Source organism: Coturnix japonica, chromosome 9 (genome assembly GCF_001577835.2).
Source record: "Coturnix japonica isolate 7356 chromosome 9, Coturnix japonica 2.1, whole genome shotgun sequence".
NCBI classification, from domain to species: Eukaryota; Metazoa; Chordata; class Aves; order Galliformes; family Phasianidae; genus Coturnix; species Coturnix japonica.
The window spans coordinates 6,700,485-6,715,007 of record NC_029524.1 but is presented as its reverse complement, the minus strand read 5'-3'; the positions used below and the strand labels follow the sequence as shown (position 1 = coordinate 6,715,007).

Genomic DNA, 14,523 nt, shown 5'->3' with positions numbered 1-14,523 from the left:
AACCTTGAAAAGCTCCAGTCCTCATTGATTTTGTATAATTTTCCACTTTTTCCCTTGTTGAAATGGATACAGAAGTGTCAATATAATAAGAAAAAGGCTCATCTTGCAGCTATTTTTGGCTGCGTGCAGAAGGAACTGTAGAGATGTGTGAAAATTGAAAGAATATGAAAGCAAAAAACCAAATGCACAGAGGCAAATATGATCAGCGCATAAAAAAGCAATTGCTTAAACAATTTTATTAATTTTCCATGCCTCTCGGATCAAAAAAACTGCATTCTAAATCTAAAATACAACCATGAACTCAGAGAAATATAATTTTCTCACTAAAACAATAAGGTCCAGAAGGATTATAACCCAAGTACAGCAGGTCCACAGCCACAGGAGAGCACAATCATACCTGTGTTGTGATCAAGCACAATGTTCTTCAACCCACTGACCACTTCTGACAATGCTTCTCTACCATGTAGCAGGGCTCCTTCATCCTTTCTTTGCAAGGTTTTGAAATCTTGCAATGAAAATATAAGGTGGGTGATTTCATCTTCTCCTGAATGAGATGAATGCATTAAAAGAGATTTACACTCATGTCTGGGGACTTGTATGCCCCCTGCCTTTGAGTGATACACCTATCATTGTCCAACACCAGTCGCTGGGGTCTTAGAAATGGCAGTAATGACTTACCTGTTTCCTTCCTTTCTAACCCTTAGAGAATCAATTGGATTATTTGGGTGGGTGCAGGGACACAGATGAAAAAAGAGACAGATTGAGGGGAACCCACTGTGAGAAGGTCAAGCAGGGGAGAGAGGTTTGGTGTTGAGTTGAAGCAATGGGGCTCCTGGCCTTACTTACCACTGTCTGGGAAAGCCAAGTCCTTCATCTTTGTTAGCCTCCCCTCCCCAGCTGGCTCTTTTCCTGGACCAGACTGTGCAATCCTGGGTGATTTCTGCATTTTCATTTCAATTATTCCTCAGGTTCAAGCTGTTGAATGAGTAACTCACCTGTATGCAATCCACTGGCAGAGTTTTCAGACTGAGAATCAGACTGATTATATTGAGAGCTGATGTTTATATTTACAGTAGATCCTGGAGCTACGTATGCCACATGTGGCTAACATTTCCTGTTCTATCAGAGGAGATACGTGCTAGTAATTCCAACAGATGTATGAGGTATAGCACCGCCAGGAGGTGGGAGCCCAATTGCTGTGTTCTTTGAAGACAGAGTTCATTTGTAAAAATAAAAACTTCTCCATTCAGTTCAGTTACAATCAATTATCACTGATTTCAAAACTAGATCTATTAGCTGTGATTCTGATTTAACTTATTGAAGCACACTGGAAACATCTACCATTCTGGGAGAAAAAGGAGATTATTTCCACCTTCTTCTTCATGGCTGTCCAAAGGATTTTGAACTGTGCTTAATGAAAGCAGTTTTCCTCCCTCCATCCATGGCTTTTCAAGGCTAGCAATATCTCTTATAGTCTGGAAAATCAACTGGCATCATGGCAGCCTTATCTGGAGGGTGGTGACCCTGTTCACAGCAGGGGATTGGAACCAGATAAACTTTAAGGTCCCTTCCAACCCAAGCCAATCTGTCATCATTGCTTTCAGTTGCACATGCAGCTAGCTTTTAAAGCCCATATATGTTTTAGCTGCTCTTCTTTCACCCCTAGTACTATTAAATTAGTATGGACAACAAGAACTGCCCTAGTAAATGAATGTGTGCCAGACTATCATGCAAACCCTCTGAGCCCCACAGGCCAAGAGAGCTCTGCAGCAGGCCACAAGAAGGCGGTCACAATTTCATGCTTATCAGCTCACTTTAGAGCTCAAAGCACAGCATCTCTCTTTACAGCAGCTCAGTTTAACACAAGAGACTGCTGGAATAAGACAGTTTTTTGATCCGCAAAGCAGAGCTGTGACTTACATCTTGTTCTGTTTTTTCCTTCTTATCGCCAGCGTTGTCAGGAGTCTCTTGATTCATTATTGTGGCAATGGAAACACTGAGGCAGCACCACGGGTGTGTGTAGAAGATGCAGCATTACTGACCCGCTCTTCCAGGACACCACGGATGTCCCAGGAGATTACATTGCTGCTTACATAGCTGCTGGGCAGCTCTTGGTCCACAGAACAGGCCCCAGAGTTATTTAAAGAGGGAGGGAGTGAAGAGAACAGAGCACAAGGGAACAGGTTTTTTGGGAAAGCAAACAGACACAACCTTACACAACCTGATTTTTGAAGCAACCTAGAATTACCCGCATGCAAGTAGGTCTCGGGCAGTGCCCGTGTCCCCATACATACCGTCACAGCTTGAAGGAGCTGCGGAAGTGCAAAGTTGCCTCTGGACACTTCCTCCCTTCATTGGAAGCCAGAACCCTGCAGCCTCCTGTCCCTGCTGCTGGAAATGACAGTGCAGCAATGGCACCCGGGGTCACACATAGCCTGTAACAAAGCCAGCTACGTACCATGGCCAAGTGCTGGAAATCCAGTGGGAACCTGTGTCAGATACTTGCACTAACCTCAACCCTAGCCCACGCGATTTGCTGCAGCTTAAAACCAAATCCCACGACGCAGACTGGTGGCAAAGAAAAAAGCTCTTACAGCAACTTGTCCCTGCAGGAGGACTTGGCAGCAGCCAGAACATGGTGTGGGCCCAGCACACAGCCCAGGTGCAAATGGCCTGCGGTGCTGCAGCACTGCTGGACATGTGGGTCCTCCCAAAGGAACTGAGGAAAAGCTCCTGTAGCCACTTTGCTCGGTCCCATTCCTTGAAATCTATTTGAGATAGTGAACAAACACGGAAACATTTCCAGGAAACGTGTTTCTTTATTTAAATAAAAATGAGTGCCAGTAGAAACAATAAACTTTAAATATGTGAGACAATTATATACAACCCAACATCAGGAATTATATACATCAGGTTTTTACAGATACAAATACATTGAGACCGAAGTAGGACAAAAGAGAAAGCAATGGAAAATGTGACAACTCACGCATGTCAGTCTCGTTTGGAAAGTTTCAGGATTCAAGTGATTCCAGGCAAAGTGCCAAACTGAATTTGGCTTCTTTCAAACTTAAAACAACCCCTTTTGGAGTAAATCTACCAAAAAAGCTTTATATGGTCTGATCCAAAGTTCACCGAAGCCAATGGAAAAACTCCCTCTGCCTTCAGGTTGAACTGGAGCAGGACCCCTCGGAGCACAACGCAGCCATTGTTCTGCTGCCTGGGACACCTCTGGGCTGCAGCATCTCCACCCCAGCCCTGCACGCTGCTCTGCTCCTGACAGCAGCAGCCTCTCAAAGCCGGCTCCTTCCCACTGTTCTACACTATTTCTCAAGCTGTTCCTCAAACTGTAATGCCAGTGGATATATCACAGAGCTATTTTAACAAGGGAAATATGTGGAGATGTTTTGCAAGCATTTTGCTGTGCAATGCTGAAGTCTCAGGCTCTCTAGCCATCATGCTTCAGAAGTATTCTAGCCTTTGTAATAAGTTACTATAAAATATAAGGTATGATTGAAATAATCATACATTGCCACAGCATCAACATTACTCCTTTTAACAGTGCAATGACTTAGTAACTAAGTTAATGAGCATTTGAAAAAACCACGGTACTATTAAATTAGAGGGGGGCTGCTCGTGGTGGTTTAAAAAACTAGTTACTAATGCCTAATGCATGCGTTACATGCGAGCTGGAAAAAAGTACAGACGTAATGCAACGTTTATCTACACTGGCTTAAATAGAGCAGAAAGGCCGGATTATGTAGTGATGTAAATGGATACAGTTTTACTGGACTCAAATGGAGAATATGACTCCAGCAGAGAAGCACTTCTTGTGCCAGCTACCTGAAGTCAGCAGGGCTCTGCTGGTGACTTCAGTGAGGCCAGGATCTCACCTTTGCTAGGTGAAATTCATTCTGAGTTCCACCCATTTTCAAGGGGCGTAACAGAGCAGCATTTGTTCAAGCCTTCCTATATCTTGCACTTTGTAACAAAGATCTTTCAGGTGCTTTTTAAACTTACAGATCTTTGTTTTCATTGATCAAATATATATGTCATTGAAGAATACAAAAGCAAAGCCCAACACCACTTTTCCTACTGTTAGTTCAGCCAAAGGCTGGATTGCAGCAGCAGTTGGCACACAGGACCCAACCAGCACAGGTACAACTTCAGCAAAGACAAATGTAGCAAAACGGATCTGAACACATCTGTACAAACCTCCTGCAAATACAGGGACTCCTTTTGCTTTTTGTTTCCACCTTTCATTCTCTCTGTGCCTAAGGTCAGTCTCCAGCCATGCTGCAATCTCCCTCCAACACCATCATCCACAAAGGTTTGGCCTTTGAGGTCTCACTGAGCAAATCTGCTGTTGGCTGTAGTTTGTTATAAGAAAAAGCACAGTGGAAGTACTTCTAGTCTATCACAGCTTTGTGTGAATGAGCATCACCCATCAGCTTTAACAGCCAGGTTCTTGTGCTATCTGCAGGATCGCGCAACATGCAGAGACGTGCCAGGAATAGTTACCTCATTAGAAAATATATATGTATTCCCCTTGTTCTTAGCTCTTACGGTGAGAAATAATAATGGTAAAAATCAAATGAAGCATCCCAATTATGTGCAAGTTAGGTGTTGGAGCTTGGTACCACCGCTTCCTTGTGCTGCCAGTTCTCAGGAATATTGTGGGCCCCAGGGCACAGATGCTGGTGGAAAGTTCACAGGCGAGCAGGAAGGTAGAACCACAAGTTGTCAATGGGAGCTCCACTCATGCTCCAGCTGCACCCAGGGGAGCCCGGCAGATGCTAGGAGTTCTTGTGGATGTTCTCCACAGAGCCCTCGCTGCTCTCATTGAGGAGCGTTTCTGACACTTCTCCCAGCTCAGTGTCCAGCACCTCCTCCTGGATGGTGAAGTGCACATCTGGGGATGAGGATTCTGAGCTGACGCTGCTGCCTTCCATCGAGCAGATGGCACAGGACAGGGATGGCACCATGCTCTCCTGCAACATGTTCAGCATCATGGGGATCTGGACAGACTTCAGCCCTGATACAGTTGGTAGAGGCTTCACAGCTTCCCCCCATTCTCTCTCTTCATCTTTGTAGAGCAGAAGCAAATTGGATGTCTTCTCTTTCCTTTTAGATTTCATGTAGCCCAGCATGATCCCTATCAGGAAGATCCCATAGAAAGACATGACGATCAGGATGTAAAAATACTCATTGCTGTTATTCTTCTCCGTGCTGCGGGACTCAGCATTCAGCATGGCTTGGGTGATGTTTGCATGGTCCATCTTCAGCATGGAAACTGTACTACCACAGCAAAAGCCTGAGGGAGAATGGATGTGGGGACAAAGATCAAACCTCAGATCAAAGATTTAAAGAAACATCTAAAGGGATATATCCCTAAGCTATCCTTTATTACTTGTAATTGTAGGCTCACAGGACACATCTGATTGAAGCTCTCTGTCTGCCATGCCTCTGCAATAATACTGTAGCTGAATGTGCTGTTACCCAGATACAGAGAACATGAGAGGAAAAGATACTTAATATTAAATCACAACGAGTGATATTCTGGAATACAGAACCCCCAAGCCACATAAATAAAGAAAGAAAACCACACAGAACTATTCAGCTAGGCACTAAAACATAGATTTGTGCTATTTGACCACATTTCCAAAAGGGGGGAAAGCTTCTAAGGAAAAAAAATCAAAAAGCAACTTACGTTGGTATGCAAATAATCCTTCCCTGCACAAAGCTCAAGAGACCTTCCCTCTCCCAAACGCCGGGCGCTCTGAAAACTTTCCTCTGCTGCAGTTGGAATAAATAGCCCTCAAGAAATGTTCATCACGTGTTTTAGAGGCACAGTTTATAATAGTTTTGTGTTGGAGTCAACAGATGAACTTGAAGGATTGCAGTTCAACCCACTGAACTCTTAACAGCTGTGAAAAGAAAAAGATTTGGGAACTCAGATTTTACTCTTTCCTTCCCAGCTCAGCAGTGGCTCCTTCACCTCTGGATCTGCTCTGTTTCACTGCCACCCCAATGGCTACATCTGAGCTGCTACGTTGGGAGCTGCTCTGCAGCATGACAAAGCAGCAAGCCATTATCCTGTGCTTGTCATATAATATGGAAAATATGCATTTGTGTTTTATTGTGGGTTCTGTTAACTATGTGCTGCTATGCACACAGTATTCTCTGAAGGGATGAGAGAGGAAATGTTATTTTCTTTGCCCAAGACTGGTGACAAAGCCTCACAAAATACGTACAGAGCAAAGTGGAGACTGAGCTTCTGCCCTCATAGCCACAAGGTGCAGGGCTGTGGAGAACCAAGCTCTGGGTCAGGGATGAATCTTGGATGGAGGGCTGCCAGCGCTGTCTCACTTCAAGCATCAAAGCAGCAACAATGGGACTTTGGATCCTGCCAAGATCAATGTAAAGATGCAGCCTCCTCCAGAGCAAGCTCAGGTTGGCACTTCCTTTCTCCCTGTGTGCAGAGCTGCACATTCTGCATGCTATTCGTGCTTGAACTGATCAGCACCACTGAGTTAACATGGGCTGCAGTGTGATGGAGGCTAACCCCTCTGGGCAGAGGGCTCTGAGTCACGCACACACTGCTGGCCCTGCAGCCGGTGCTGGGCTGGATGGGACGCCCTGCGCTCCCCAGAGCGTGAGGATGTGATGAGTTCCCAGTCATGGGCTCAGTGGCACAGGAGGCTCTGAGACCCCCTACAACACGTAAGCAACAGTATAGGCCATGGGAAGAAGGAGGCCCTGCTTGCACCTTGGGGATTTCACTTCCTTATCCCTTGCCATCCCCATTCTTCACACACAAAACCCAATTAGTCAGGCCCCACATATGTGATGTGAATGTCACCCCTTCTGCAAAGCTTCAAGGATGTTTATGTAACAGGACACTCCACTTCCAGAAAACAGTTGCCTGGTGCTGGATTTTCCCAATGGGAGGTCTGGTTTGTGGGGCTGGCTTTTTTTCCCTTTACCGTGCAGTCACTCATGGATTCTTTGCATAGATGGTAAGTTTTTTTTTCCAAATCTCTGTCCTCACAGCCCCTCTGAGGTAAAGGCAAATAGGATTAAGCTCCCTTCACATGCAGGAAAAGGCAAGAGAGAACAGTTAAGCAACATTTAAATGAAGTTAAGAGTTCAAGTGAAGGCAGAACTCTGTTGAAACCAGCATTTTCCATTGTTTCTCTGAACTTCACAAAGAAATGAAAAAAAAATTACACTAGCCAGATTCCCTTCTCTGCCCCTTAAAATACAGGATCCACCCTTTAGGATGTTGGCTTTATCTCCCTGCGCATTCCCATGTGATAGCTCAGGAGCTGTTGATGTTGGACTAACATCTGCTGGGATTTCATCTGACAAACTCTGTCTACAGAACCAGCTTGCCAAGTCTGGATTCTTCCCCCCTCGTTTCCAACAAATTACTGAGCAGGCAGCAAGAGCACACGAACTGGTAGGCTGAGGCTCAACCCAAAGTAAGTCTCTGAACTTTCTGGCTAACTTTGGGAATTTTTATTTTACATCTTTCTCAGCTCCACGTGGCAGATACTTTCCCAAACAATATGTTGGCCATTTACTCCCTTGTTCAGCTCCAGAAATTTGGAATTTGAAAAATGAAAGATGGTGCATCAGATTCTACCATCAGCCTTTTACACGGGACATTCACAAAACAGGGAGAAAGCACCCAGGACAGGTGGAACAATAGAATTTCTCTCAGCACTAGGAGAAACAACCTTTCTGTGCCTATAACACCCCTGTAGAGCACCTCTGAAGCTGCTTCATCCTGAGAACAAGAGGGTCTAGAGCCTGTTTCAATGCTAGTGTTATATACAAGCCATCACCCACCTGAATGTGAGCAGCAGCATGACTTGCCAAGGCACCAATACCCCATAGCAGAGCAGCAGGCCAACCCATTCTTCTGTAGGTCCTGTGTTTGCTCCAAGGCTGCAGATTCTTCTTGAAGGTGAGGCTCTACACAAGAAGAAACGTAGCATTCAACAGCAGTATTTGTCAGGTACATCTATACAGTCCCCTGAAGTCTAGCAGAGAGATTTAATTGCATAATTATGCATAGTTACTGCTGAGAACTCTTTGCAACTGTATTTACTTTGGCTAGCTGATGACAACAACTGCTATCCATCTGTTAGCCCAAGATACTGAAAAGCATTTTAATTCTAAAAAGACCTAGAAGAAATCTGTCAGCCTTCATATATAGACAGAGAGGAGGGATAGGAAGACATCAGGGAATAATCATCTGAAAAACATATGTCACTTGTACACTGGTGCCCTGTCAGCTTTCTCAGTCTGTATTTATCAGAAAATACACTTCTTTATCTTTAAAAAGAAAAAAAGAGAGAGACCTAAAGTTGAAAATGGAGGCCTTTTAACTCTGCATTTCTAAATGACTTTTGTTGCAAATTACATTATGCACTGCACAATGTAAAGCTGTCGATCATGGGAAAATAAACTTGCTTAATTTGAAGTAATTTATTTCTCTGGACTTCACTATCTATGTCTTGTTGGAGGTTTTCCTTCTTCCTTTTAGATCAAATTTACTTTTCCCAAAGTTCACAGATTTCCTCCCAATTTTTTCTTTGAGATCTCTTACGCTTTCAGAAGTTGCTTCTCACACATTCCTTTTCACCGTTTTTGCATCACGCTCCACCCAAGCCATAATACTTAAGAATAAGCCTTGTGGCCTTTGCTCCCACCTTCCAGATTTGCCCTTTGGAGACCATTTGGATTAGTAAAGCAGAGGAACAGTTGGGCACTTCAGTAATGAAAAGGTCACAATATTGTTGCCGATGCCAGATTATTTTTCTCAAGGTCTCTGGCTCCTAGAGTGTCTTCTGTGGTAGCAAACTCCGTCACCAAAGGACGCAGAAGTTGAAGCTCAAGGCATCCCATGGGGGAGGAATTCTTCACAACATGGCTTAAGGGACAGCATAATGTGAATCTCTTCTCCAAATAAAAATTTGAGGATGGACAGAAAAATGGAACAAAGACAGAACCCATTATCAAGACAACTTGAAATGTCCTTAGAGAATCAGATGACTCTCTGCAGGCTACCATGGAAAATAGAAGCCTAACCCTTCATTACGGTCATAATCCATGGTCTGATGCTGCATTTATCTTGCTTTTTCCACTTACTGAGTCAATAAGACATAAGATACAAGATACAACCATTAGAGAGCTAGTTCCTATGGGAAGCAGAGCCCATTTGGTAAGTCAACGGTATGACACCAAAGAGTTTTTGAGCATGTGCCTTCTTGGAAATAATAATCCAGAGTTCAACAGCATGGAAAAAAAAAAAATAGAAATGGGAAGGACAGATGGACTGTTTTTTTCCTCCTGTGTGCGGACTTTTATTGGAGGTAATGGCACAACAACTGCTTCTTTCAAGTTCCATGCAAACCAGACTCAATTTTCTGTGAAGCTTATGAGGGCATTGGAATAAAAGAACTAGTTTAAAAACAGCTAGTCATGTTCTCTTTCTGAGAGAAGGACACAGCAGCCTGACATAAGCCACGCATGTCCTCAGTAACAAGCCTCCATGCCTCAGTTCACCTAGTTGCAAAATGGATTTAATAATACATACAAATTATTCACGCTGTGAGGATAGAGCATTGTAATGCATTTGCCGATCACTACCTGAGAAGGTAATAACTGTAGTGTGTGTAAGCACAACAGTATTACACACAGCTGGCCTGGCATCTCAGCAGTTCTTACAAGGCGCTGGGTTCAGTGTCATTTTCCATCACTCTTCCTTGTTTCTCATGTTACAGAAATAGATGACACTTTGATATACTTCATGCAAGTCATTTATAGAGGAAGGTGGCAATCTTTAGTGTAATCCTCAATACACTGAGATACCAGCGGGATTCCAAATGGAAACTTAAGGCTGAGTAACCTGGGTCTGTTCAGCCTGGGGAAACGATGATTGAGAGGGCATCTGATTAATGTTTATAAATATCTGAAGGGAGATGGGAGGCAAATGTATGAGGCCAGGCTTTTCTCTGTGGTGTACAGCAATAGGACAAGGAGTAATGGCCTAAAACTCGTACACAGAAAGTTCCATATTAACACGCAGAAGACCCTCTTTATGGTAAGAGTGACAGAGACTGGAACAGGCTGCCCAGATGGGTGGTGAAGTCTCCTCTGGAGTTATTCAAGACCCATCTGGATGCCTGCCTGTACGAGCTGCTGTATGGTACCTGCTGTAACAGGTGGGCTGATTTCTTGAGGTTCCTTCCAACCCCTGCAATTCTGTGACACTGTGAAACAATTCTGCATAGATATTAACCGTGGAAAATTTAATATAATGCTGCTGTTCTGCTTTGGTACCGTACAATCTTCACTGATAGCAACATGCAAGCATAAGCTCAGATGCACAAATCAGCCTTCTCACCAACTTCAGTGTTCAGTTTGCTTAATTCAAGTTTTACTTAAAATTCATAGCAGACTCCCATATCACGAAACTTCAAGTTTTGCAGGTATTCCCTGCACCCAGAACAGAAGCAACTCTCATTTTTTTTATCCATAACAACAAACACAGTTTCTAAGAAGAACCTCTCAGCCAAGGTGGCAGCTTGCCCTACTGCTTGCAAGACTTGCATGGCAAGGGATTACCCAAACATCACATCTGGAGTTTTGCAATTGCCCTCCAAGCACACAACAGTGACCTCTAAGGCAAATTGGCTTCTGATCCTGAGAGATCATAAGCAGAAGAAAAACCTCAGTGTTGTCTGGAATGACAGCTTACGCTAAGGTTAGCATTTACTATAAGGCATCAGTTGTAGGATCTGTACAGTTTGGAGACAGACATTTTTCAACCCATAGACTCAATTTAGCTATAAGTGACCGGAAACAGAGTGAAGACGGATAACAATTCATCATAGCAATAACAAGAAATTATATTGGAAGAAACAGAACTTTCAGTGGCTGACACAAGAACCTGAGTCCAAAGTCATCACATTCTCAATTCTCTTTTCTGTAGCTGACACAATTTGCAAAGTTATTTTATCAGTAAATATTTCCAAGCAATGAAAGAAATACACACTACCTTCTACCTTACATTTTTCCTTTGATGCAGCACAGAGGAAGTAGGTATGTATGACTTCAAAATATATATTTTAAACACCATGCAGAACAGAAGCTTTCTTCATCCAGGGTCTCAAATACCAGATTCGGTTGCACTGTACATGATTAGCTGCATTTGGGATTTAAAACAGCAGCCTACCAAATTTTGGACACCATTAAAAATAATTCAGACTCTACATCTGACAAACAGTTGTTTGAAGAAATTCATTGACAATACGATCACATTCACCCTCTCATCACATTCACATTCACATCACATTCACTTGAGCTGGGATTTGCACCCAGCAGCTCCCACTAACCCCTGCTATTTCCCATCACTTCAGGTTGGGCTTTTCCCAAAGTCAGGCACAGAAACTGAGAAGACAGGAGAGTGAGATGTTCTTACTAAAGCATAACATTTCAGTTCTTAGATATCAGAAATGGTAAGGAGCCTAACGCAGAGACAAATAAGCCCCACTTTGGATACATGCCCTGAACTCCCACTGAATGCAGTAGGACTTGCTGATTGTGAACAAGTGCTAACACGGAGCAAGGCAGCAGGTCGGCCTCCCACGTGGGCTCTGTCTCAATTTCTACCTGGAGATTAAAGTTCCTGCCAGTATACAAGAGAGATTACATATCAATCTCCATTAGCACTGTTCTTGAGGGCAGGTTTGAATGCAGCTTGGTCAAAAAAGGGAGGGAGAGAACACACGCACCCCAAAAGCAATTCTGTTCCTTTAGAAGCTGAGAGCCACACACAATAAGGAGTGCAGCACAGGTGTCTCAACAATCATCCATCTCTTCTGAAGCATGCAGAGGTGAGGTCAGTGCTCCCACAGCACTGCGTGCACAGCAGATATGAAGGGGATACACAGTGCCCTCTCAGGAGCACTCACATAGCCCAGCTAAAGGCTTGCAAGGCCTGAGAGGAGAAAGCCACATTTGTCCTCTTTAGTGCTATTTTTACTAGCCTGAAAAATCAGTTCACAAAGCACAAGGCAGCCCATGCTGCTTCACAGCCACATCAGTGCAGTGTCCCAGGTCACTGCGACCTTCAGCATGCAACAGATCTTCCACTTTCACATGGACAGCAGATGTCAAGCGCTCTGCCTAATGCTCAGGGCCCTCAGGCTTCATACACCATCAGACACTGACCATTGCCTGCATTTATAATGCTGCCTTCGAGTATTTGTTCTGAAACCTCCGCATGTGCTATAGCTATTACAACAACACATTCCTTTTCACTCTCTGCCCTGCTGACCTGAATCTTCATGGGACAGCAAATGCATTCAGAGCTGCCTTTTCCTGCAGCAGCAAAGCAACAAGGCTTTGGTTTGACTTACTGCAGCCTGGCATCTGTTGACTGCACTTTTACAGCATAACATACTCAAAAGAGCTATCTGCATTCTTATTCCAAAAGTCTGCTTTAGAAAGCACAACCAAAGGCTCCAAACAGCAGGCCAGGGTCTAAGTGGCACCATCTGGATGAAATTCAGGCGTAAAGCAAAGAGGAAAGAAAGCCTACAAAGGAAGCAACAGTAACACACGCATCTGCTCAGATGGGAAGGCTTCTTCAAGGTAAGGGAGGGAAAGAAGGGGATCTCAGTGGGGAGACCTCATCCCTCCCTGACTGTGTTTGTTAAAGTGAAGGCTGCCATTAGTTGGAAGGAATTATGCTTTTAGAATGAAGGGAAAACAGTCTCCTCTCTTGGCTGCTCCTAACATGTGAATAATCAGCCCAAAGTAAACACCATGCGGTCTTGTGTGGTCTTTCTGCTCTCGGTATTAAGCTGGTATTTCACTTGAATCTGAGAAGCGACAGGAAGTGGAGAATTCAGCACAGACACCAGAGATGCTGCATTTTCTTTGCAAGCTCTAGAAAAGCTGCGTGATTGGGCAAATAACGCTGTCATTCCTGATGGAAAACGCATGGAAACATCTCTAGGCACACAGAATTCATGAATGCTCCTTCAGGCTACAAAACTAAAGAATTTTGACGCAGCTGTATTCACAAAATTCCTTGGCATTCACAAACATACAAATATTTAAGTGTCAGAGGACTAATAGTCAGTTTTTCAAATGAAACACTAAAGAGTTCCTGAAGGTGACATAACAGCACATTATTTGTAAACACAGCCCGTGGTGTGCGGTGGCTGCTCCCATAAATCTCCCTCGTGGGGAGGAAACACAGAGCTCACAGATGAAAGGGCTCAGCACAGCGGGGCTTTGTTCCCTTTGCACTGCAGACAAGGAGTCTGTTTGCAGCTTCCTGCAGCAAGGATCCCAAACAACAAGGACTTCTGAAATGCTGATGCCCGTTTTCAAATGAATGGTCACATGCAGCCCGTCTGTACCCAGCAAGGCTCATCTCCTCCAACATTAAAGGCCCTCCCACTTCTCACCTTTTCTACCCATGCCTCCGGTTCTTCTCCTTTGGTTTCTCCCATGTTTTCCCATTTTCACCATCAACATCCTTCACAAACCGGGTTGTTGAAGCTGGTTCTTCAGAGCCCTTGAAAAAACAGCATCTTGCCTTTAGTTGTAAAGGGGAAGGGAGTTGGGAAGGATTTAAAGGCAATCTAGATAACACCACAAGACACAAGAAGTACCCAGCCACATGCACATGCTGCTCAGCAGCACCCATCCATATTACTTGCCCATGCACCTTATAGCTCTTCTCTGGCATTCTCACTTATGGACGTTCTTCCCATGCCAGATCAGATTACAGGGCCAGTTTTTCTCTGAAAGGTTTCCCCAAGTGGTTGTTCATTCTGGAGCAAAGACAGGGGCATCTGTCCTGGAAGGTTCTCAGTCCCTACTGCCTGCTACCCCTCAATGGGACTGGAGTCCAGACATAAAGAAGGTTCACCCGAGATCATCTGTTTGTCAACATCAGCTTCAAATAAAAACATCTGGGTACAGATGTAGTTGCAGTGGGTGTATCTCAGCATTAGGATTAGCTACCAGCATAAGCTACCAGAAGCTGTTTCCACTAAAGGTGAGGTTTGCTTGTTTTTCTCTAAGTTGAATCATATCGTGCCCCTTGGGCTTAATACCTAAACCCCACCACACATGAAATTTCCACTAATTCAGCTCTGCGAGTTGCCAGCCTCATAACATCACATCCAGTTAATGTTATGATGTAGTGCTCCAAAACAACACTGCAGATCTGCCCCCACAGCAGATATCTCTGCAGCCCCTCCAGGGCTCAGGTTCAATGCTCGCTGGTTGCTCCTGCACAGCTCACAGACCCTCTGCTCTGCCCACACAGATAAGGGGAAGCCTGGGATGCTGTCAGTGTGACAAGTCATCCTTGTAGGTATCTTTTTTCTACTGAATGTTTTCAGGGTCTGATTAAGCTCTAAATAAATAAATAAAAATGCAGGCACTGACTCAGGTGCCCAGTTCTCATATACTTCAACTAAACCTCCCTCT

The 14,523-nt window shown here is 44.2% G+C and overlaps 1 protein-coding gene across 2 annotated transcripts; it reads right to left on the bottom strand.

Moving 5' to 3' along the window:
* Positions 1-2,799: 2,799 nt before the first annotated feature.
* Positions 2,800-13,609, bottom strand: KCNE4 (potassium voltage-gated channel subfamily E regulatory subunit 4). Of its 2 annotated transcripts, XM_032446603.1 has the most exons (4): positions 13,491-13,609; positions 7,852-7,977; positions 5,708-5,924; positions 2,800-5,311 (listed from the first exon to the last, which is right to left on the bottom strand). In XM_032446603.1, exon 4 carries the CDS (start codon positions 5,283-5,285, stop codon positions 4,794-4,796), a length of 492 nt encoding a protein of 163 aa, XP_032302494.1. In that variant the 5' UTR covers positions 5,286-5,311; positions 5,708-5,924; positions 7,852-7,977; positions 13,491-13,609; the 3' UTR covers positions 2,800-4,793. The 2 variants fall into 2 exon arrangements, with proteins under 2 accessions (XP_032302494.1, XP_015726842.1); XM_015871356.2 differs by lacking the exon at positions 13,491-13,609 and having other exon boundaries at positions 7,852-7,979.
* Between the last annotated feature and the right edge of the window lie 914 nt (positions 13,610-14,523).